Source organism: Malus sylvestris, chromosome 15, assembly GCF_916048215.2.
Source record: "Malus sylvestris chromosome 15, drMalSylv7.2, whole genome shotgun sequence".
NCBI classification, from domain to species: domain Eukaryota; kingdom Viridiplantae; phylum Streptophyta; class Magnoliopsida; order Rosales; family Rosaceae; genus Malus; species Malus sylvestris.
In genome coordinates, this window is record NC_062274.1 from 24047306 (window position 1) to 24067170 (window position 19865).

Consider the following 19865-nt stretch of genomic DNA (forward strand, 5'->3'; position numbering starts at 1 on the left):
AGAATAGCAGGAATTTGAAAGATAAAAATTTATAACTCATGTATAAAGATAGGTTAGATAACGCACTGAATTCATAACTCATTATATCGTGTCCATCTTACATTTTGACACAGCAAACAATGAACTGTGCTAATTTTCTTTTTACTTATTTGTTATTAAATTTTATAGAACCCACATGTGTGTCACATTAACATATTAACAAAAGTTTTGACGAAAATATTACAGTATAATTGATTTGCAGCACTCAATTCAAAAGCAACATTGATCGAATTTTACTTTCAAAACCACCTTAATTAGTGCGTCAATTTCTGTACTATTTGTGTTAAACGACACTTTTTAAAGAAATCTACTACTTTGAACGTGTGGTATGTTGATTTGAACGAACGGTAAGACCAAAACATGTAGCCAGAAAATTCGGTGTCTCGCCTTCCCAACTCATTCGACCTATATATGTGTGCGGAAACAAACAGAGTCGAAAACAAACAACGCACGCAACATTCTCAGTTTCTCATCAAACTACATTATTTTACATTCTCTCTGTAAACCGTTGGAATTTCGGTAGTTCTTTTCATTACCCAAGAACAGATTAGGAAATTGAATTAAGTTTTGAGTGTTTCCGTAATTATGTCTCTGGCTTCAGTCGGAATGGGTGCTCTGGGAACGTCATTTCAAATGCTGTTTGATGCTGTAAAATCAGTGCAGGAGGAGAATACAATGTTCCAACACCTCCTCGGAGACATCAAATCCACACTGAACTCTCTACAACCACTCATGAAAGACATCGAAAAGTATAACTCCAAGGAGGGACTGGAAAATTATGCAATACAGATGGAGGAAGGAGCAAAGCTTGTTCAGAAGTGCAGCAAAGTAGGCGTGTGGAGAAAACACACATACACCAAGAAGCTTAGTCAACTGGACAAATCTCTCCGAAGAGTGTTTGATGTGCTTAAACGGCAGGGTATGAGGGATGCGAGGGAGACGTTAGTTTCTTTGAGGAGTATCCAGACGGTGCTCTCTCGAATAGAAGAGAGTTTGAAGATGAAAAATAATCAGCCTGAAATGGTTAAATGTTCGTCTGCGGTGCCTGAAGCGCCATCAGTTACAGTCGGGTTAGATTTACCGTTGAAGGAGTTGAAGATGAAGCTCCTTAAGGATGAACAGGTGTCTATGCTTGTGCTGACTGCTGCTGGAGGATGCGGGAAAACCACCTTGGCTAAAATGTTTTGTCAAGATCAAGAAGTCAAAGGTATGCTAATTAAAAAGTAATACACCGTGTAGAGGATTATGCAAGTAGAACTACGCGCTAGGGCCTATAAAATGTCCGCTATACTCCCTCCAAACATACACAGTAACCAAAATTTGTTAAAAGAAAAACAACGAAGGGGACATGAAACTAAAGCGCACGAAAGGAATATAAGAAAGATTAGAAAGACCTAAATGGGCATGCCCAACATATAACAAGTGGTAGTGATACGAACTTGACATGATTTTCTTTGTACTAAATGTAAGTTAAGCTGATGCCTTCCTCTTAGAGTTAACAAGTCTTGCACTGAGCTACTGCTTGATTACTTACTTGATCTCAGAATTGCAGACATATCTAGTCAACCTTTTATTAACACCTTTCCTACGTTCTGTTTGGATAGATACATTCAAGAACAACATCTTCTTTGTCAATGTCTCCAAAAAGCCCAACTTGGACCTTATTGTACATGAACTATATCAAAGGAAGGGCTCCGAGCTGCCTGCTTTCGAAAACGAAGTCATGGCAGCTAACTGGTTGCAACAATTTCTGAAGGAATCAAGACAAAATCCTCTACTGTTTGTCCTGGATGATGTTTGGTCAGGATCAGAGTCCCTTCTTGAGAAGTTTGATCAATTCAAGTTTTCAAATTGCAAGATTTTGGTCACATCAAGATTTGCATTTCCAAGATTCGGTTCTCCTTATCATTTGGCACCATTGAATGATGAAGATGCAATGGCTCTTTTTCACTATTCTGCATCCTCGGAGGATAAGAGCTCTTATACTTACGAAGATCTTTCGAGAAAGGTGATTTCTTAGTCCACAACACACACACACACACACACACATATATATATGCTTATCTATGCCTCAGAAGTGTTAGAGTATAAGACATTTGAGTTATGTAGAGAATGCCACTTGTCCTTGTATTAGTGGCTGTTGAGTTTTGTCTCTAGGGTGTTGTGTTTAGTATGAGTATAAATAGCAGAATTACATTGTATTGATTAAGTTAACAGTAATAGAAAATCTGTTGCAAAAGATTGTCCTTGCTCTCTCTCTCTCTCTGATATTTGTTATCTTTCTTAATACCTAAGCTTTCTACATTTCTTAGCAATGTTGTCATGGTATCAGAGCCATAAGATCACTAGTCTGTTGAGTGATCCCAATGAATCCACACACGTTAATGAACTGTAAAGAATGAAGTAAGAAGAATGAAAGACTAGACAGTTTACAATTTTATCATCTATACGAAACCATTTAGATGATTTTCAACAATTTAATCAAATAATAGTAATTGAATTCATTTTGGTTAATGATATTGCAGATTATCAAGCGCTGTAAGGGATGCCCACTTGCCATTGCATTGGTTGGGAGATCACTTCGTGGCCAGCCTATAGAAATCTGGCAGAAAAGAGTAGTGGAATGGTGCAAAGGTTCATCTATTCTTGATTCTGACAAGGATTTACTTGCTTGCCTCCAAAGCAGCTTAGATGCCTTGGATAAAGAGAAGGCTATCATCAAGGAATGTTTCCTCGATCTAGGTTCTTTTCCGGAGGACCAAAGAATTGCTGCTGCCGCCCTCATTGATATGTGGGCAGAGTTATATGGTCTAGATGAAGAAATTTTGACCATTGCCAACCTTCACGAGCTCACCGCCCGAAGTTTAGCTAATCTTGTTGTCACAAGGTATGCAGGCTGCTCATAATTTTTTCATTTCATTATGAATGCCGAACAGATTATTAAATAAATTAGTATTGATCATGCAGGCATGAGAGGGAGGCGGATGGCTATTACACAGAACACTTTGTCACCCAGCACGACATGCTTAGAGAGTTGGCGATCCATCAGGCGAGTCAAGGCCCAATAGAACATAGGAAACGACTATTTATAAACATATGTGGGGACAAACTTCCTAAGTGGTTGACAGAACAAAAGTATCAAGCGATCAAGGCTCGATTGTTATCTATCTCAACAGGTTCCATCTATCTCTCTTTAGTAAATACTTGTACATGTGCGCTCGGGACATGGTTTGTGCACACACACACATGCTCATTCATACTAAGACTTCAACAGGACTTCCACACATTTAATTTCAACCTACGCTAATATCTTAAAGCTTATTGTTTGCAGATGGAGACTTCTCAGGAAAATGGCCAAACATGCAAGCACCCGAAGCAGAGGTTTTAGTTGTGAATTTTGAAACAAAGAACTATGCCTTACCTGAGTTTGTGGAGAAAATGGATAAACTAAAGGTTCTAATACTAAAAAATTACGGTTTGTTACCTGCTGAACTAGATAATTTTGAACTACTTGGTTCGCTATCAAATCTTAAGAGAATTAGATTAGAACGTATTTCAATTCCTTCCGTAAGCAAGGTCCTCAAACAGTTGAAAAGTTTGCAAAAGATATCTTTTTTCATGTGTGATATCGGCCAAGGTTTCGTTCAAATTTTAGATGCACTGCCAAATCTAGTGGAATTAAACATTGATTATTGCCATGATCTGGTGCAACTTCCTGCCAACCTTTGTGACCTTATTCACCTTAAGAAGCTTAGCATCACCAACTGTCATAAGCTATCTGCCTTGCCTGCAGACATCGGAAAGCTTGCAAATCTAGAAGTGTTGAGGCTTAGGTCATGTGCAGACTTGTTAGAGTTGCCAGGCTCGATTAGGAACCTTAAAGTTTTGAAATTTCTCGACATATCCGGTTGCTTTAGCGTAAAGGAGTTGCCCGAGGACATTGGTGCAATGTGCAGCATGGAAAAGATCAACGTGAGCCAGTGTTCAAGACTGAAAAAGCTGCCTGCTTCTGTTATGGATCTTGAGCAGTTGAAAGAAGTGATATGCGACGAGGAGACGAAAACTTTATGGGAACCCTTCTTACCGTTGCTCACAAACATACACATAAAGGTGATCAAAGAAGATATCAACCTAAATTGGCTCAACAAGCTTCCATCCTAAGGCCATGGTCCTTCCATCAATGAGTGTTGGTGCAATGTATGCAGTGTGATTGTGTTTAATGTCATTTTTCCCTTGTAATTTACTACTATTTTATGTTTTATGTGTTTGTAAATAACATGGCCGCAATATAGAATTACTGTAATTATTCACCATGGGTATCATTGTAAATGACATGTCGGCACAACATTTTTTGGCTATTTTATTTTAAACTATTTATGCTACAGCACAACATTTTTTAAAAGCGGTGCAATACCAAATCATATGTGCTAGAAAATTCTGCGTTCCTTCTCGCCTTCGCAATAGCCGCCTCCTAATAGCGCGTCAAATGTCTTTCCCAGCTCGTTCGTTTTGTATATATGTGTGCTGAAACCAACAAACAGCTTTCATAAATTTCTCAGTTTCTCATCAAACGATTATTTTACATTCTCTCCGTATTCTATTGAAATTTCTGTTTTTCTTTTATCAGCCAAGAACAGATTAGCGAAGAGAATTAAGTTTGGAGCCTCTTTGTTTTGGTAAATATGTCTCTGGCTTCGGTCCGCATGAGTGCTCTCAGAACGGCACCCCTTCGAAGAGTGTTGATCTGCTTAAACTGCAGGGTATGAGGGATGCGAGGGAGACGTTGGTTTCTTTGAGGAATGTCGACACGGCGCTTTCTCGAATACAAGAGAATTGGGTGATGAAAATTTATCAGCCTGAAAAGGTCGAGTGTTCGCCTGTGGTGCCTGAACCGCCGTCGGTTACAGTCGGGTTGGATTTGCCGTTGAAGGAGTTGAAGATGAAGCTCCTTAAGGATGAAAGGGTGTCTACGCTTGTGCTGACTGCTGCTGGAGGATGTGGTAAAACCACCTTAGCTAAAAAGTTTTGCCGAGACCAAGAAGTCAGAGGTATGCTCTCTATGATTTCAATTTTTTATTAGGGTGAAGTTTACATTCCAGTTAAAATCCAGTTAAAAGAGTATACTGTCAATTTACCCTTTAAATTATCACTTAACTTTTGATTTTTCATTTGAACTTTTTAATTGAAAAATTAAGGACTTAATCTATTTTTTTTTGGCCGATTTACCACCTACCATTAATTTTTTCATAGATTTCATCCAAATTAACATTAACTCTTATCGTGAACAAACCTCGTAACTCTTCTTTGTGGACAAAAATGCAATTTCACTAGACATTCAGATACAAAAGCTATAGAATCACATATATTTGCATAGGATTATATTTTAGAAATATAAGGTTTTCAATTATTTTAAAGAATGAAACGGCCGAACTAATCACATATGTTATGCACGCTTCCATTTAACAGATTAGTTTAAGTCTTTAATTTTCCAATTAAAAAGTTTAGGGAGAAAATCGAAAGTTGGATGATAATTCATAAGGTAAATCGGTAATTTACTCTAGTTAAAATGTAATACACTATATAGAGGATCATGGGGCCTAAAAAATGCCCGCTACTCCCTCCAAACATATACACCAACCAAAATCTTGATTTTCAGTTTTGAGATCTGTTTTTTCTCAATAAATGTTGGAGCAAGTTTTTTTATTTATTTGTGTTGCATTGTTTTCTTTAATTTTCATCTTCTTGTTGGATTTTTCTTGTTTGATTTCGTTCTTGGTTGTATCTAATTTCTAGGTTTCATCACATTAATTTGTAATACTATTTATATCAAACTCTCTTCAGTCTTTAGAAATTATGTGTTGTTTTTTCCTGTGTAATTTTCATGTTATTGCTTTACACAATATAAAAAATAAAGGAAAATTAATAAAAAATGTTTGAAAACTTTGAGTTTTAAGGTAAAGTGAATAGTATCATGATTGATTTTTTTAGTGTAAAAATATAATTTTTCGTTAAAATGAACAGTACCATGAATTTTTCGTTAAAATTTCCTATAAATAAAGTGTATTATAATTTCTTGGATTGTGCAAAAAATGTGTTTTTACCTAATATGTAAATTATGCATCTATCTAAAAGTTTTTTTTTTTTTTTGGTTGCTTATTTTGCTGTAGATAGTTATATATTGTGACATCCTAGGTTAACGGTTTATCGGGTAATGCAGACATACAATAAATGCCAATTTATATGTTTTTGTTATTATTGATATCCTCAATATTACAAAGTTAAAATTGTAAAAGAAAAATGCTAAAGAGATTCTCTTTAACACTTTCAATAAATTTTCTAATATCTCATATTTTTTATATTTTTTATATTTTGTGTCAATATTATATAATATGGTAAAACTATGATCAATAATGCTTGACCGTTGTTAAAAAGGAATGATTTATTAATCATTTATTGCTCATTGGTTTAAAACTTTTGGAAATTGGATCTCATCTAGATTAATTTTGCAAGCATCTTAGGAATTCTCACATTTTAATCATTTATCATGTATTATGTAATAAAAAAATATTTGATTTTTTTTTTATGGAGAAACTTGAAATAAGTTCAATTTTACAAGTCTCTTTTGATATGGGTCCAATTTTGTACTTACTTTTGATTTAGCTCCAATTTTGGAGCCTAAAATTGTGTACTTACTTTTGATTTAGCTCCAATTTTGGACCTATATCAAAAGAGACTTATAAAATTGGACTCATATCAAAGTAGCCTTTTTTTTATTTAAAATTAAACCAAATAGTATTTGACGAAAACTGATCGCATAATGTACGATAAACTAGTACGTAGGATTCCTAAGATCTCTACAAAGTAGATCTTGAGAGGATCCTCTTCCAAACTTTTGTTCCTTTCTTTATGTTTTTTTTCTCCTTTCGAAACTTAGCCTTCACAATTTAATGGGATAAGGAATAAGAATAAAGTTAGAGGGATTAAATGTATAGGTAAAATTTGTAAATTTATTGATGTGTCACTAATAAGAGAAATTTTTAGTTGTGATGGGAATACGGATGATACACCATTTGTTTTTATGCAAGTGGTGGAAAATTTTAATTTTTAGGTTATTAATATTTTAACACACATAACTCACCATTTATATAGAGATATATGGAACAGGGAGCTTAAGGGGAGGGATCCCCATTTTTTCAAAAAAAATGGGGACACGCTCCCCACCGTTAGATTGACTTTAATGAAACTGTGTGGTTGAGATTAAAACACAGGCCATAGAATCTCAACCACAGGATTTCATTAAAGTCAAATCCAACGGTGGGGAGCGTGTCCCCATTTTTTTGAAAAAATGGGGATCCCTCCCCTTAAGCAATTCCTATATGGAATATCATCTCATGTGACAATCACATTGAAAAATCTCATCACTAATAATAAATGAGCACGTATATCAATATCTAAATATAATAATTTAATTATCAATTTTCGTATTATCTAATTTATTAATTTTGTTTACAAATTTGATATTTCTAATATTACTTAAGGAACAATATTTTTCTGACAAAATTACAATTGTGGTCAACCTGCAGTATGGTTGGTGGGTTCTCTGTCTCACCATGAAAGCTTCCCACACATGGTGATGCAGTTTCTGGTTAATTTCCAAGTCTCCCACCACACTCAAATCAGGTATTGTTAAAGGCAACGCGCTCCAACTCTGAAATTTCTATCAAGCTTCAATAGTAAGTATTTATATGCTAAATCCTGATAGTTCGGTGAAGAAAATATATTTTTTGTTTATCCTGTTTTGCACTACAACCAACAACGTAAGAGAAAATTGAACTTTGTATTTCTTGAGTTGTAAATCCTAGAGTTTCACTTTTCCGCAGTTTCAAATGTTTCTAATCTGTTGTTGTTTTGGGCAAGTGGCAAAAATGATCCAAAATTAAATACCAATTGCTGAAGTGATTAAAGGGTAAAATAAATAGTATCATGATTGATTTTTTTGTGTAAAAATATGATTTTTCATTAAAGTGAACAGTATCGGAATTTTTTCGTTAAAATTCCTTAAAATCTAATAGCGACAACATACTGAAAAACTGATCAATTCACCGTGGCAACAAGGGTGAAAAACTGATAGTGTTGGGTTTTGTTGTTAAGAACCAAGGAATGGACGAAGGAGCAGACGACCTTTCCGGAGAGGCTGATCTCGGAACAGTATTCAGTCTGCTGTATGACGTCCTCAAGGAGCTGATCACCAAGAATGTAATGTTTAAGCCCAAGTGTGACGTCCTCAGGTTAGACAATTTGTAACCATAGTTGTTAGACATACAAAAATCCAACGAGATATTGAATATACAAAAAAAATTAATTTTGTTGAAAATTTTATATCAACCTATTTTCTCATCTTCTAGTATACCGAAAGGAAACTATATTGTAGCATCTTCACAATAAATTCTCTAACTTACACTAGGCTATGAATTCCCTAGCTCGCAACAAAATTTAAATTGAAAAAAAAAAATCATCTTACAATACACTCTAATGAAATAAAAAATAAATAAGAAAAATGGTCAAAATGATGATAAAGTGACTTTCTTTTAGCGCTAACAACAGTTTTTTTTTTTCTTCAAAAAACTATATATTTGATTGCATGAACAATAAAGTCATTATACAATTTAAATTTAAATCTCATAAAAAATTATACATCTTTAGGAAATAAAATTATACTTTTTTGAGGAAATAAATTTATACTTACAATGTCACATCCTGGCCCGGGGCAGATTACTTCCCGAGCCCGCTCCACCACCATAGCACGATATTGTCCTCTTTGGGCTCCGACCACGCATTCACAGTTTTGTTTATGGGAACTCACGAGCCACTTTCCAGTGGGCCACCCATCATGGGAGTGCTCTGGCCACCTTCTTGCTTAACTTTGGAGTTCCGACGAAACCCGAAGTCAATGAGCTCCCAAAAAGCCTTGTGATAGGTAGGGATGAGAATATACATTCAATGATCACTCCCCTGGGTGATATGAGATGTTATAATTCACCCTTCTTAGGGGCCCGACGTCCTCGTCGGCACACTTCTGACCAGGGATTGGTTTTGATACCATTTGTCACATCCCGCCCAGGGCGAACCACTTCCCGAGCCCGCTCCACCACCGTAGCACGATATTGTCCGCTTTGGGCCCCGACCACGACCTCACGGTTTTGTTTCTAGGAACTCACGAGCAACTTCCTAGTGGGTCATCCATTATGGAAGTGCTCTGGCCACCTTCTCGCTTAACTTCAGAGTTCCGACGAAACCCGACGCCAATGAGCTCCTAAAAGGCCTCGTGCTAGGTAGGGATGAAAATATACATTTAAGGATTATTCCCTTGGACGATGTGAGATGTTACATACAAGACATACAAAATTTATTTAATCAACTTGTGCATATTCAATGAAAACGTAATGATATTATATTAAATTCTCCCACATGAAATTTTCAGCTTTGTCAATTTTCGTAAACTTGTGATACACGCTAAATAGGTGAATTCTTCAATGAACTTTTCACACACATTAATGAGATCCATCTAAAGTAGTTGCTTTAGCTTCAGTTGCTAGAATTTTTTATATTCCTTTTTATTTCTCATCAAACAACTGACATCTTCTTCTGGAAATCCTAATGATTCTTAGGATGATATTGGGAAATCTTATTGCTATTACTCAAACAAGCTTGAAACTTGTGCTTGCGTATTCATCCATAGGTCAAATTGATATGTAATTATTATAATAATTGTTGGAAACTCAAATGGTGGATATGATAACTTATATGTTGTTCTATATCTCCATGAATTTAGGAACCTTTGCTTGCATTGTATCATTTTGTCTACATATTAGAACTGATAACATTCAAGATTATGTAGGATTATACACAAAGGATCCTTTTTTGGCTCTGTCTTTAGCCCTATGTCTCTTATCCTTGGGAGGTCTTCCTCCACTAGTAGGTTTTTTCGGAAAACTTCATGTATTCTGGTGGGATGGTAGGCAAGCCTATATTTCTTGGTGATATTGGTATTAGGTAGAATATCCTATAATTTAACATTCCAATATATGCTTGACTGATTAGTCAACGTCACCAGTCAACTAAGAACATATTTTTTAGTTTACCAAAAGCAGGAATAAACAATTATTACCAGGTTTACTAATGTGAACCTAGTTAACTAAGGTTTAGTTTAGTACACATTTTAGCTATAATAACCTTAGTTGAAAGCACATGTCTATATGTAAGTTAAGAGAGACATGTAGCATGTACATTAAAGTGAGATATGTGACAAGTAATAAATGACTTTCAACACAAGAAGTTTTGCCGGAAAAACCCACCTCTGGGTTCAAAAACCGGGGACTCTCCACTGAGTCCAATTCACTAGTGTAAACAAGATTATTACAAAGTATCCACACAAACTCAATTTCTAGATTCTAACTTATGAAGCAGCTTATACCTTTATGCAACCTTGTCTTACACAAGATGGACTCCTTCGGTCTTTACGAAGTGACAACTCATCTTAAGCTCATCACCTTGTGGTGGGGGGGGGGGGTGAGTTTGGTTTGGTTCGGTTCGATTTTTGGCTGAAATCGAAAACCCAAACCGAAATTACTGATAGGTTTGGTTCAGTTTGGTTTTCTTTCGATTTTTTCTCATTTGATTTAACTTAGGTTTGATTTTTTACGATTTTAATTTTTAAATTTTTTATTTTTGCCTTCTACAGCTTTTTGAGATTGAATTTCAACAATAATAAATCAATTTGTTTCTAAATACATGGATTGCATAACAAACTCAATAAACCCATCCCTAACAGCAATTCAACACAAAAGGCCAGATTTCTTTTTCTGGACAAACCCACAATTTCGTGCAACACAGTCAGCAAGTATGCAATTTCACAAATTAATAGCCGATTATTCTTCAACAATGCAATTGAATTACAACAAAAATCTTCACAAATCTTAAAAATATAGTCCATTATTCTCAGGCACCATTACAAGAAAAAAAAAGTTTTTACAGAGATTAAATAAAATAAAAAAGGGTGAAAAATTAAATAAATTAATCAACAATGAACAAAGAGAGAGGACCAGAGTCCTCAACAGAAAGACAGAGGTTAGGTTGAGAGAATAGAAAGAAAATTATTAGGCTACGGTTATGCAAAACGACACATTATTATAAGTAAAAACGGACGTTATATTCACAAAGGGTAAAAATGATGCCGCCTTTAATAATTACGATTCGGTTCAGTTAAGTTTTCAAATCCTAAAAACCAAAATCGAACCAAATCATTTCGATTCAATTCGGTTTTATACTTTTGGATTCGTTTTTTTGGTTACGGTTGGTTTTCGGTTCGGTTTTTTGTTTTTCCAACCCACCCTACCTTGGCACTGAAAACCAACACAATCAATAGAAATGATATGATGTTGATGGTTATGCAAAATCTGGATTTAATAACCAATTAGTTTCTTCAGTTAAATTGTTGGAGGAAGAAACCAACATGAATCCGAAAAACTTGGTCTTAAAAGAAGATTCGAAACTTAATACTAGACCAAAAAAATAATGCAAACTTACTTCTCAATGATTGGGTGTTTAATGCATGAAGAAGGTTTGGCAGCTAGAGTTTCATAAATGAAAGAGGCAAACTCAAGCTTTGAAGGCTCTCTCTCTCTAACATAAATCTGAACCCCCAACCCACAAGAAAAAACCCTAAGAAAATGTTTTATGCAAAATGAATGTTTCTTTTCAGCTAGTAAGAACAGTGACTTGTCTAGCTAGAAAACAATATGGGCAGATTAATGGGCTAAAAGCTGGTAACCAATAAAAAGGTGTTAGTCAGTCTATGTGGGCTGTCTTAATTTTTGTGCATATCATATGAAAAGGAAATGTTATTGACACTTTAAAAATCATATTCTATACTTCTCATAAATGTATTTTTCTTTCTAAATATAGAAAGTTTGGAGTGTAAAAGGAGAATTTTGGAGTGCCAATAACAATTCCTATATGAAAACATAAGGAAATTATACTACGGTCTCCTCCACAAGAAATTTTCAATTTTGTCATTTTTCGTAACTTTTGATTCATACCAAAGAAGATGAATTCTTCAATGAAATTTCAATACACATAAACCAGACGTAGAACAAATGCACTTTCCTCTAACACCCAAAAATCATCTTAGTCTGATCTTAAATAAAATAAACAAGGTCAAAAGAGGGTAAAGTGACTTCCCTTTACTGCTAATAACAGTTCTTTTAGAAAATATATATTTGATTGCATGAACAGTGAAGTCATTGTACAATTTAAATTTAAAACTCATATAGAAAATAATAATGTTTTAAGGAAATAAAATTATATCAGAAGACACACATAATTTATTAATCAACATTGAAACTATCGTGCATCTTCCATGAAAACATAATAAGATTAGAGTAATGTTAGGAAAATTAAATTTGGAGACAAAATTTTACAAACTAACGTTGATAAACGTATTCATTTTTATTGATGATATATTATTTAATTTGTAAATTTTGTCTCTAAATTTAATCTCTCTATTATTACTTATCAAAATATACTATAGTCCTCTAAAATTCTCAGTTCCGTCCATTTTCGTGAACTTGTGATACACACTAAATGTGTAAATTTATGGAAATAGGTAAGGTGTTACCTGGTGGTTCAACAATTGGTTTTCTTTTACCATTTCTTCGAAGTTGGTAAATGGAATCATCAAAAGAGAAATGGTCAAAGGTTTGTAGTGGTCCCCCACTACACGACCTTCAACACGCTCTCTTTCGTTATTTACTATTTTTGTCGTTGTTATCGTCGTGGTCGTCGTTGTCAAAACACCTTTCAATTGAATAGTCTTTCATTTACGTGACACTGCCGTATGAGTTGATTCGCTGAGATTGCAGGACGTTTCCACGAACGACACTGTTTTGGTTATAGCTGTTTCGCAACCATTTCATACAACTTATTGTGAGTGCTGTGTGACATCAGCCTTGTCAATAATAAATACACGGTGAATTAAACCGAAATTTCTACGAAACGAACATGGACAAGCAATTAAAATATGTTTGATAATTATTGTGATTTTTATATTCTGGATTTTTATTTAATTAAAGGCTAAAAGAGATCTCTGACCGCCTCAGCAAGCATCAAGATGTTCCCCGAACGTTCAAGTAATTTACAGAGGTTAATATTAAAATATGTTTGATAATTATTGTGATTTTTATATTCTGGATTTTTATTTAATTAAAAGCCGAAAGAGATATCTGATTGCTTCAGCAAGCATCAAGATGTTCCCCGAACGTTCAAGTAATTTACAGAGGTTAATTCTGGTTAATTTCGAGAAATTTTTTTATGATGATTGGAACACAAGTGGTATAAGTGATGGAAAATTTTATATTTTAAGTTATTAACTTTTTAACACACATATCCTAATATTTGTATAGAAACACGTGATGAACCAATCCATATTCTAATCTGAAAAATCTCTGGTCAACTTCCAAGTAATTTACAGGGGACCAGGATCCTCTCCTGAACTAAGGATGAGGATCCTCCTCATCAAAAGGTGTGGGCTGTTGGATGAAAATCAAACGGTTACAATTATTATAACTTTAAAGGGATCCCCTATTTGTAACCGTTAGATTTTCATCCAACGATCCATATACCTTGATGAGGATCCTTAGCTCAGGAGAGGGTCCTGGGTCATTTACAGGGGCTAATTTTGGTGAACTTCCAAGTAAATTCCCGTCAGTTGAACAGAAAAGTCTGGTCTCTTGTCGCCTCCAAATAGCGCGTCAAATGTCCCACCTATATATATATATGTGCTGAAACCAGCCATCAGACAGCTGGAACCAACAAAAGCTTACATAACATTCTCAGTTTCTAAGCAAACTTAGATTATTTTACTCTCTCTCAGTGTGTCCATTCGACTTTCTGTTCTTGTTTCTTCAGCCAAGAACAGTTTACCTAATTGGCTTGAGTTCTGAGTCTCCTTGTTTTGCTGAGTATGTCTCTAGCTTCAGTTGGTGCTCTCAGAACGCCATTTCAAACGCTGTTTGATGCTGTAAAATCAGCGCAGCAGGAGAATAAAATGTTCCGACGCGGCCTCCGAGACATCAAATCCACACTGGACTCTCTACAACCACTCATCATAGACATCGAAAAATCTAACCCCAAAGAGGGACTGCAACATTTTGCACTACAGATGGAGGAGGGGGCAAATCTTGTTCACAAGTGCACCAAAAATCGTCTTCGGAAGTGCAGCAAAGTTGCCCTGTGGAGAAAATACAAATACGCCAAAAAGCTTCGTCAACTGGACAAATCTCTTCGAAGAGTGTTTGATGTGCTTAAACTGCAGGGTACGAGGGATGCGAGGGAGACGTTGGTTTCTTTGAGGATTATCGAGAAGGTGCTCTCTCGAGTAGAAGAGAGTTTGAAGATGAAAACTAATCAGCCTGAAATAGTTACATGTTCGCCTAGGGTGCCTGAAGCGCCATCGGTTGCAGTCGGGTTGGATGTGCCGTTGAAGGAGTTGAAGATGAAGCTCCTCAAGGATGAAAAGGTGTCTATGCTTGTGCTGACTGCTGCTGGAGGGTGTGGGAAAACCACCTTGGCTAAAAAGTTATGTCAGGATCAAGAAGTCAAAGGTATGCTATCTATGATTTCAACTTTTTTTGGTGAAGTTTTACTTCCTAGTGATAAGTTGATTCCTTCCTCTTAGAGTTAACAAATCTTTGCAATGAGCTCCCTGTTTGATTACTTACTTGATCTGAGAATTGCAGACATATCTAGTTAACCTTTTATTAACACCTTTCTTACATTCTGTTTGGATAGATACATTCAAGAACAACATCTTCTTTGTCAATATCTCGAAGAAGCCCAACTTGGGCCTTATTGTACAAGAACTATATCAACAGAAGGGGACCGAGCTGCCTGCTTTCCAAAACGAAGTCATGGCAGCTAACCGTTTGCAACAATTTCTGAAGGAATCAACACAAAATCCTCTACTGTTTGTCCTGGATGATGTTTGGTCGGGATCAGAGCCCCTTCTTGAGAAGTTTGATCAATTAAAGTTTTCAAATTACAAGATTTTGGTCACATCAAGATTTGCATTTCCAAGATTCGGTTCTCCTTATCGTTTGGCATCATTGAGTGATGAAGATGCAATGATCCTTTTTCACTACTCGGCATCCTTGGAGGATAAGAGCTCTTATACTTACGAAGATCTTTCGAGAAAGGTGATTTCTTAGTCCACTATGCACATACATACATACATGCATGCATGAATGAAGTGTGAAGAATGAAGTAAGAAGAATGAAAGAGTAGACAATTTACAATTTTATCATCTTTATGAAACCATTTAGATGATTTTCAACAATATAATCAAATAATAGTAATTGAATTCATTTTGGATAATTACATTGCAGATTATCAAGCGTTGTAAGGGATGCCCACTGGCCATTGCATTGGTCGGGAGATCACTTCGCGGCCAGCCTATAGAAATCTGGCACAAAAGAGTAGTGGAATGGTGCAAAGGTTCATCGATTCTTGATTCTGACAAGGAATTGCTTGCTTGCCTCTTAAGCAGTTTAGATGCATTGGATAAAGAAAAAGCTATCATCAAGGAATGTTTCCTCGATCTAGGTTCTTTTCCGGAGGACCAAAGAATTGCTGTTGCCGCCCTCATTGATATGTGGGCAGAGTTATATGATCTAGATGAAGAGATTCTGACCATTGCCAATCTTCACGAGCTCACCGCCCGAAGTTTAGCTAATCTTGTTGTCACAAGGTATGCAGGCTGCTCATAATTTTCTATTTCAATATGTATGCTGAACAAATCACTAAAGAAATTAGTATTGTTCATCCAGGCATGAGATGGGGGCGGATGGCTATTACACTGAACACTTCGTCACCCAGCACGACATGCTTAGAGAGTTGGCGATCCATCAGGCGAGTCAAGGCCCAATAGAACATAGGAAACGACTATTTATAAACATATGTGGGGACGAACTTCCCAAGTGGTTGAGAGAACAAAAGTATCAAGCGATCAAGGCTCGACTATTATCTATCTCAACAGGTTCCATCCATCTCTCTCTAGTAAATATTTACACGTGCGCTCGGGACACAAGCTCATTCATACTAACACTTCAATAGGACGTCCACACATTTAGGCTAATATCTTGAAGCTTATTGTTTGCAGATGGAGCCTTCTCGGCAAAATGGCCAAACATGCAAGTACCCGAGGCAGAGGTTCTAGTTCTGAATTTTCAAACAAGGAACTATGCCTTACCTGAGTTTGTGGAGAAAATGGATAAACTAAAGGTTCTAATACTAAAAAATGACGGTTTGTTACCTGCTGAACTAGATAATTTTGAACTACTTGGTTCGCTATCAAATCTTAAGAGAATTAGATTAGAACGTATTTCAATTCCTCCCATAAGCAAGGTCCTTGAACAGTTGAAAAGCTTGCAAAAGATCTCTCTTTTCATGTGTGATATCGGCCAAGGTTTCGGCCAAATTTTAGATGCACTGCCAAATCTAGTGGAATTGAACATAGATTATTGCCATGATCTGGTGCAACTTCCCGACAACGTTTGTGACCTTGTTCACCTTAGGAAGCTTAGCATCACCAACTGTCATAAGCTATCTGCCTTGCCTGCAGACATCGGAAGGCTAGTCAATCTTGAAGTGTTGAGGCTTAGGTCATGTGCAGAGTTGTTAGAGTTGCCAGGCTCGATTAGGAACCTTAAAGTTTTGAAATTTCTCGACATATCCGGTTGCTTTAGCGTAAAGGAGTTGCCCGAGGACATTGGTGCAATGGGCAGCATGGAAAAGATCAACGTGAGCCAGTGTTCGAGACTGAAAGAGCTGCCTGCTTCTGTTATGGATCTTGAACAGTTGAACGAAGTGATATGCGACGAGGAGACGAAAACTTTATGGGAACCCTTCTTACCGTTTCTCACAAACATACACATAAAGGTGATCAAAGAAGATATCAACCTAAATTGGCTCAACAAGCTTCCATCCTAAGGCCATGGTCCTTCCATCAATTGTGTTGGTCCAATGTATGCATCGTGATTGTGTTTAATGTTATTTTTCCTTTGTAATTTGCTTCTATTTTATGTTTTACTAAATAATAAGCATGCACGTTGTGGCAGGAATCAACTGTTTCAGACGTAACTGCATGAATAAGACATATTTAACCTGAATAAATTCAACACAATCATGAATGAACAGATGGACACATGAGTGAATGAGGTCGATAAGATAAGCAACTTGGCTTTTATATACATTCAACTAAGCATAGCTTATTCACGAGTTAAAAGAACTGATTGAAATAAAAACAGTCACAACACATGACATGATTAGATGGACCACTGCGTTATCTGTAAGTTAAGTTGTGGCCCCATAAAATAGATACACTTTCCAATCCATAACAAAATAGATTTTGATTCAAGTATACCTTGTATGACAGTGAATAAGCTCCTGTTGATTTTCCCCATCCATCTAGCCTGTGAGAATCAGATGTACAAACTTGAACTCCAGAGCTTCATTCACCAGAATCACTTCCCATTCCTAAAATTAGGCAAATTCCCAACAATAACAACAAAAAACCTCTTAGACTTCACCTTCACTTAATCATAGGCATCCACTCATCTGTAACAAATGGAGAAATAAGCAGAATCACCTTGAGACAACACAGAGTCCACTGTTGCTGCCTCGTCAACACCTTGAACAGGAAGAATACCAATTAACCCCTTCTCTTCCCGCTGCCATAACTCATGCTCCACCAATTTGACACTACATTAATCAAATTCCTCAATTTTATCAATTCGATAATCCACCAATTAGAAAAATCCAACTTACAAACCGCATAACGATCAATTACCTAAAAAAAGGAAAAAGGAAAGTTGGCATTTGAAATTAACTCTAGCAAAATTCAAGAACAAAATATGCAAAATTTTTGCAGCAAAAAGTAAACGACACAGTTTGGGCAACAAAGAGCATAAAAAGGAACATAATTTCCAAGCAAGCATAGTAATTGCAGAGCTATAAAGTTTGTGCTGAGCTAAAACAGCTACCAGTTAAAGCACACAGTTTTCTCAGGATTCAAATAGAAAAAACAATCAATCAAAAGACAAATTTTAAGGCTCAAAGGTACCTGCCGGGTGAAGTGCAATGAATTCGAAGATGGTGCAGGGTAGAAGGACCTTGTTTCATAAAGGAAAGATGCCTAGGCGAGTGGGGAGCTCCACCGATTCCACCATATTTGGAAGTTGCACAAAGAGAAGAATAAGAAAAAGAAAAAAGAGTCACAGGAGGAGGTAGAGAACACAGGCATAACCATATAAGTGCCTAATAAAAACTAAAAAGTTAAAACAATTATGGACATCTTTGTAGAGAAGCCCTTGCTTGCAGAGAAAGCAAGAAACTTAGGAATAACGCCATTGGCGTGCAACTTTGACCAATCTAATTTTCAAATTAACAAATTGCATCTCTTGAAAGAGGCACCCTTTTTCCCACTGCACCAGTTTTCGAGTCTTTCTAATGTTTGGTTACCTATTACTTCACAAAATTTATAGTATAATGGCTGTCTATCCCCCACAAAAAATGTAGTTAGACTTACAGTTCAATTACACAATTCCACAGAGAGTTAGTATGAAAGTAATCAACCTTATAAAGACAGAGAAGAACTAACTGATACATAGACCCAAAGGGCATTTTGCAAATCATTTTCCTTACATTAAATTCAAACGCTGAATGTCCAAAAACAAAAATTAGAAAAACATAGTATACTCTTAATAACAATCCAATTGTTGAACCAAATAACATGAGGACGGTATATCTTCGTATGCTAAAGATTAAAATTAAAACAAAACACATTTTGAACTAACAGTCCAACATTGGTCTCTTAATTTAACTATTTATGTAAGCTCAACATCATGATTTCAACAAAAAACAGTCAAAAGTTGATAAATACACACAAACAGGAATCATGAGTATTTCACCAAAGTTGCGAAATTTTACGAAGAATCATCAATGCGGCCAGTTTGTGCTTAAACAATCATCAAATTTTCTTCAACCCTACCCTCTCTCTGCAGCCAACACACTCATTCTCTCAACCCTACCCTCAAACCGTGCACCCAATCAACTCTCTTTCTGTCCCCCTAATTCTCTCTGCAACCAAGCCCCTCCCTTATCTACCCCAAATTACGCACCACTCTCTGCAACCAACCCCCTCTCCTCTCTTCCCCCATATAATGCGCCCACCCTGCGAAGGCACTGACAACAGACCACCTCCCTAGAAACCGGCCCTAAAAACCCATACCTCCCTCACCCAATAAATCTTCGTGGACATATTGCAGAGAAAGGCACAAATAGGGAACAAGAAAGCATGAAATAAACAAACATTCATAGAAGTTTCAAATTTTACCTGCCAATCCAGCAACAGCCCCAATTCAAAGGTCAACCCCTTCTCTACGTCACGCAAACATCATTCATATAAGAAGTTTGAGATTTCTACTCTACATTATACAAAATTATTAAATTAGAATCAAACTAATAAAGGAACTAATAAGATGCTACAGTGTTGCCTCAACAACCATTTTATGAATGTCATAGTTATATTGCCTTGCTTGAAAGAAATTATACCTACAGAGCGAAGGCAAAGGCATTTGCTCAGCCAGATAGAACCCTGCAAAGACCAAAAATCCCTGAAAATCAGTATATTATACTACATCTATATCAAACTGTAGTACAATTTTCTTTTACAGTGGGCCCAAAGATAACCAAAAAAAAAATATATCTGACCA

The 19865-nt window shown here is 36.2% G+C and overlaps 3 protein-coding genes and 1 pseudogene across 28 annotated transcripts in view; 3 read left to right on the forward strand and 1 right to left on the reverse strand.

Moving 5' to 3' along the window:
- The first annotated feature begins 432 nt into the window (after nucleotides 1-432).
- Nucleotides 433-7918, forward strand: LOC126604491 (probable disease resistance protein At5g66900). Its single transcript, XM_050271768.1, has 6 exons — nucleotides 433-1246; nucleotides 1644-2047; nucleotides 2565-2926; nucleotides 3007-3215; nucleotides 3371-5087; nucleotides 7623-7918. The coding sequence occupies exons 1-5, from the start codon at nucleotides 625-627 to the stop codon at nucleotides 4198-4200; spliced, it is 2427 nt and encodes an 808-aa protein (XP_050127725.1). The 5' UTR covers nucleotides 433-624; the 3' UTR covers nucleotides 4201-5087; nucleotides 7623-7918.
- On the forward strand, nucleotides 4802-13162 carry LOC126602839 (NAD(P)H-quinone oxidoreductase subunit 2 A, chloroplastic-like; annotated as a pseudogene).
- Nucleotides 13163-13873: 711 nt separating this feature from the next.
- Nucleotides 13874-17159, forward strand: LOC126604489 (probable disease resistance protein At5g66900). The gene is made up of 5 exons (XM_050271765.1): nucleotides 13874-14699; nucleotides 14887-15290; nucleotides 15480-15841; nucleotides 15921-16129; nucleotides 16253-17159. The coding sequence occupies exons 1-5, from the start codon at nucleotides 14060-14062 to the stop codon at nucleotides 17080-17082; spliced, it is 2445 nt and encodes an 814-aa protein (XP_050127722.1). The 5' UTR covers nucleotides 13874-14059; the 3' UTR covers nucleotides 17083-17159.
- Nucleotides 17160-17306: 147 nt separating this feature from the next.
- LOC126604494 (mitochondrial Rho GTPase 2-like) overlaps nucleotides 17307-19865 on the reverse strand; it is a 36466-nt gene continuing 33907 nt past the window's right edge. For 16 of the 26 annotated variants that reach the window (XR_007616637.1, XR_007616634.1, XR_007616632.1 and 13 more), the window contains 4 exons: nucleotides 19705-19747; nucleotides 19487-19577; nucleotides 17741-17853; nucleotides 17307-17628 (listed from right to left, as the gene is read on the reverse strand). The gene's annotated coding sequence lies outside the window, so the exon portion shown is untranslated. The other 10 variants (XR_007616645.1, XR_007616643.1, XR_007616640.1 and 7 more) reach the window with 3 other exon arrangements.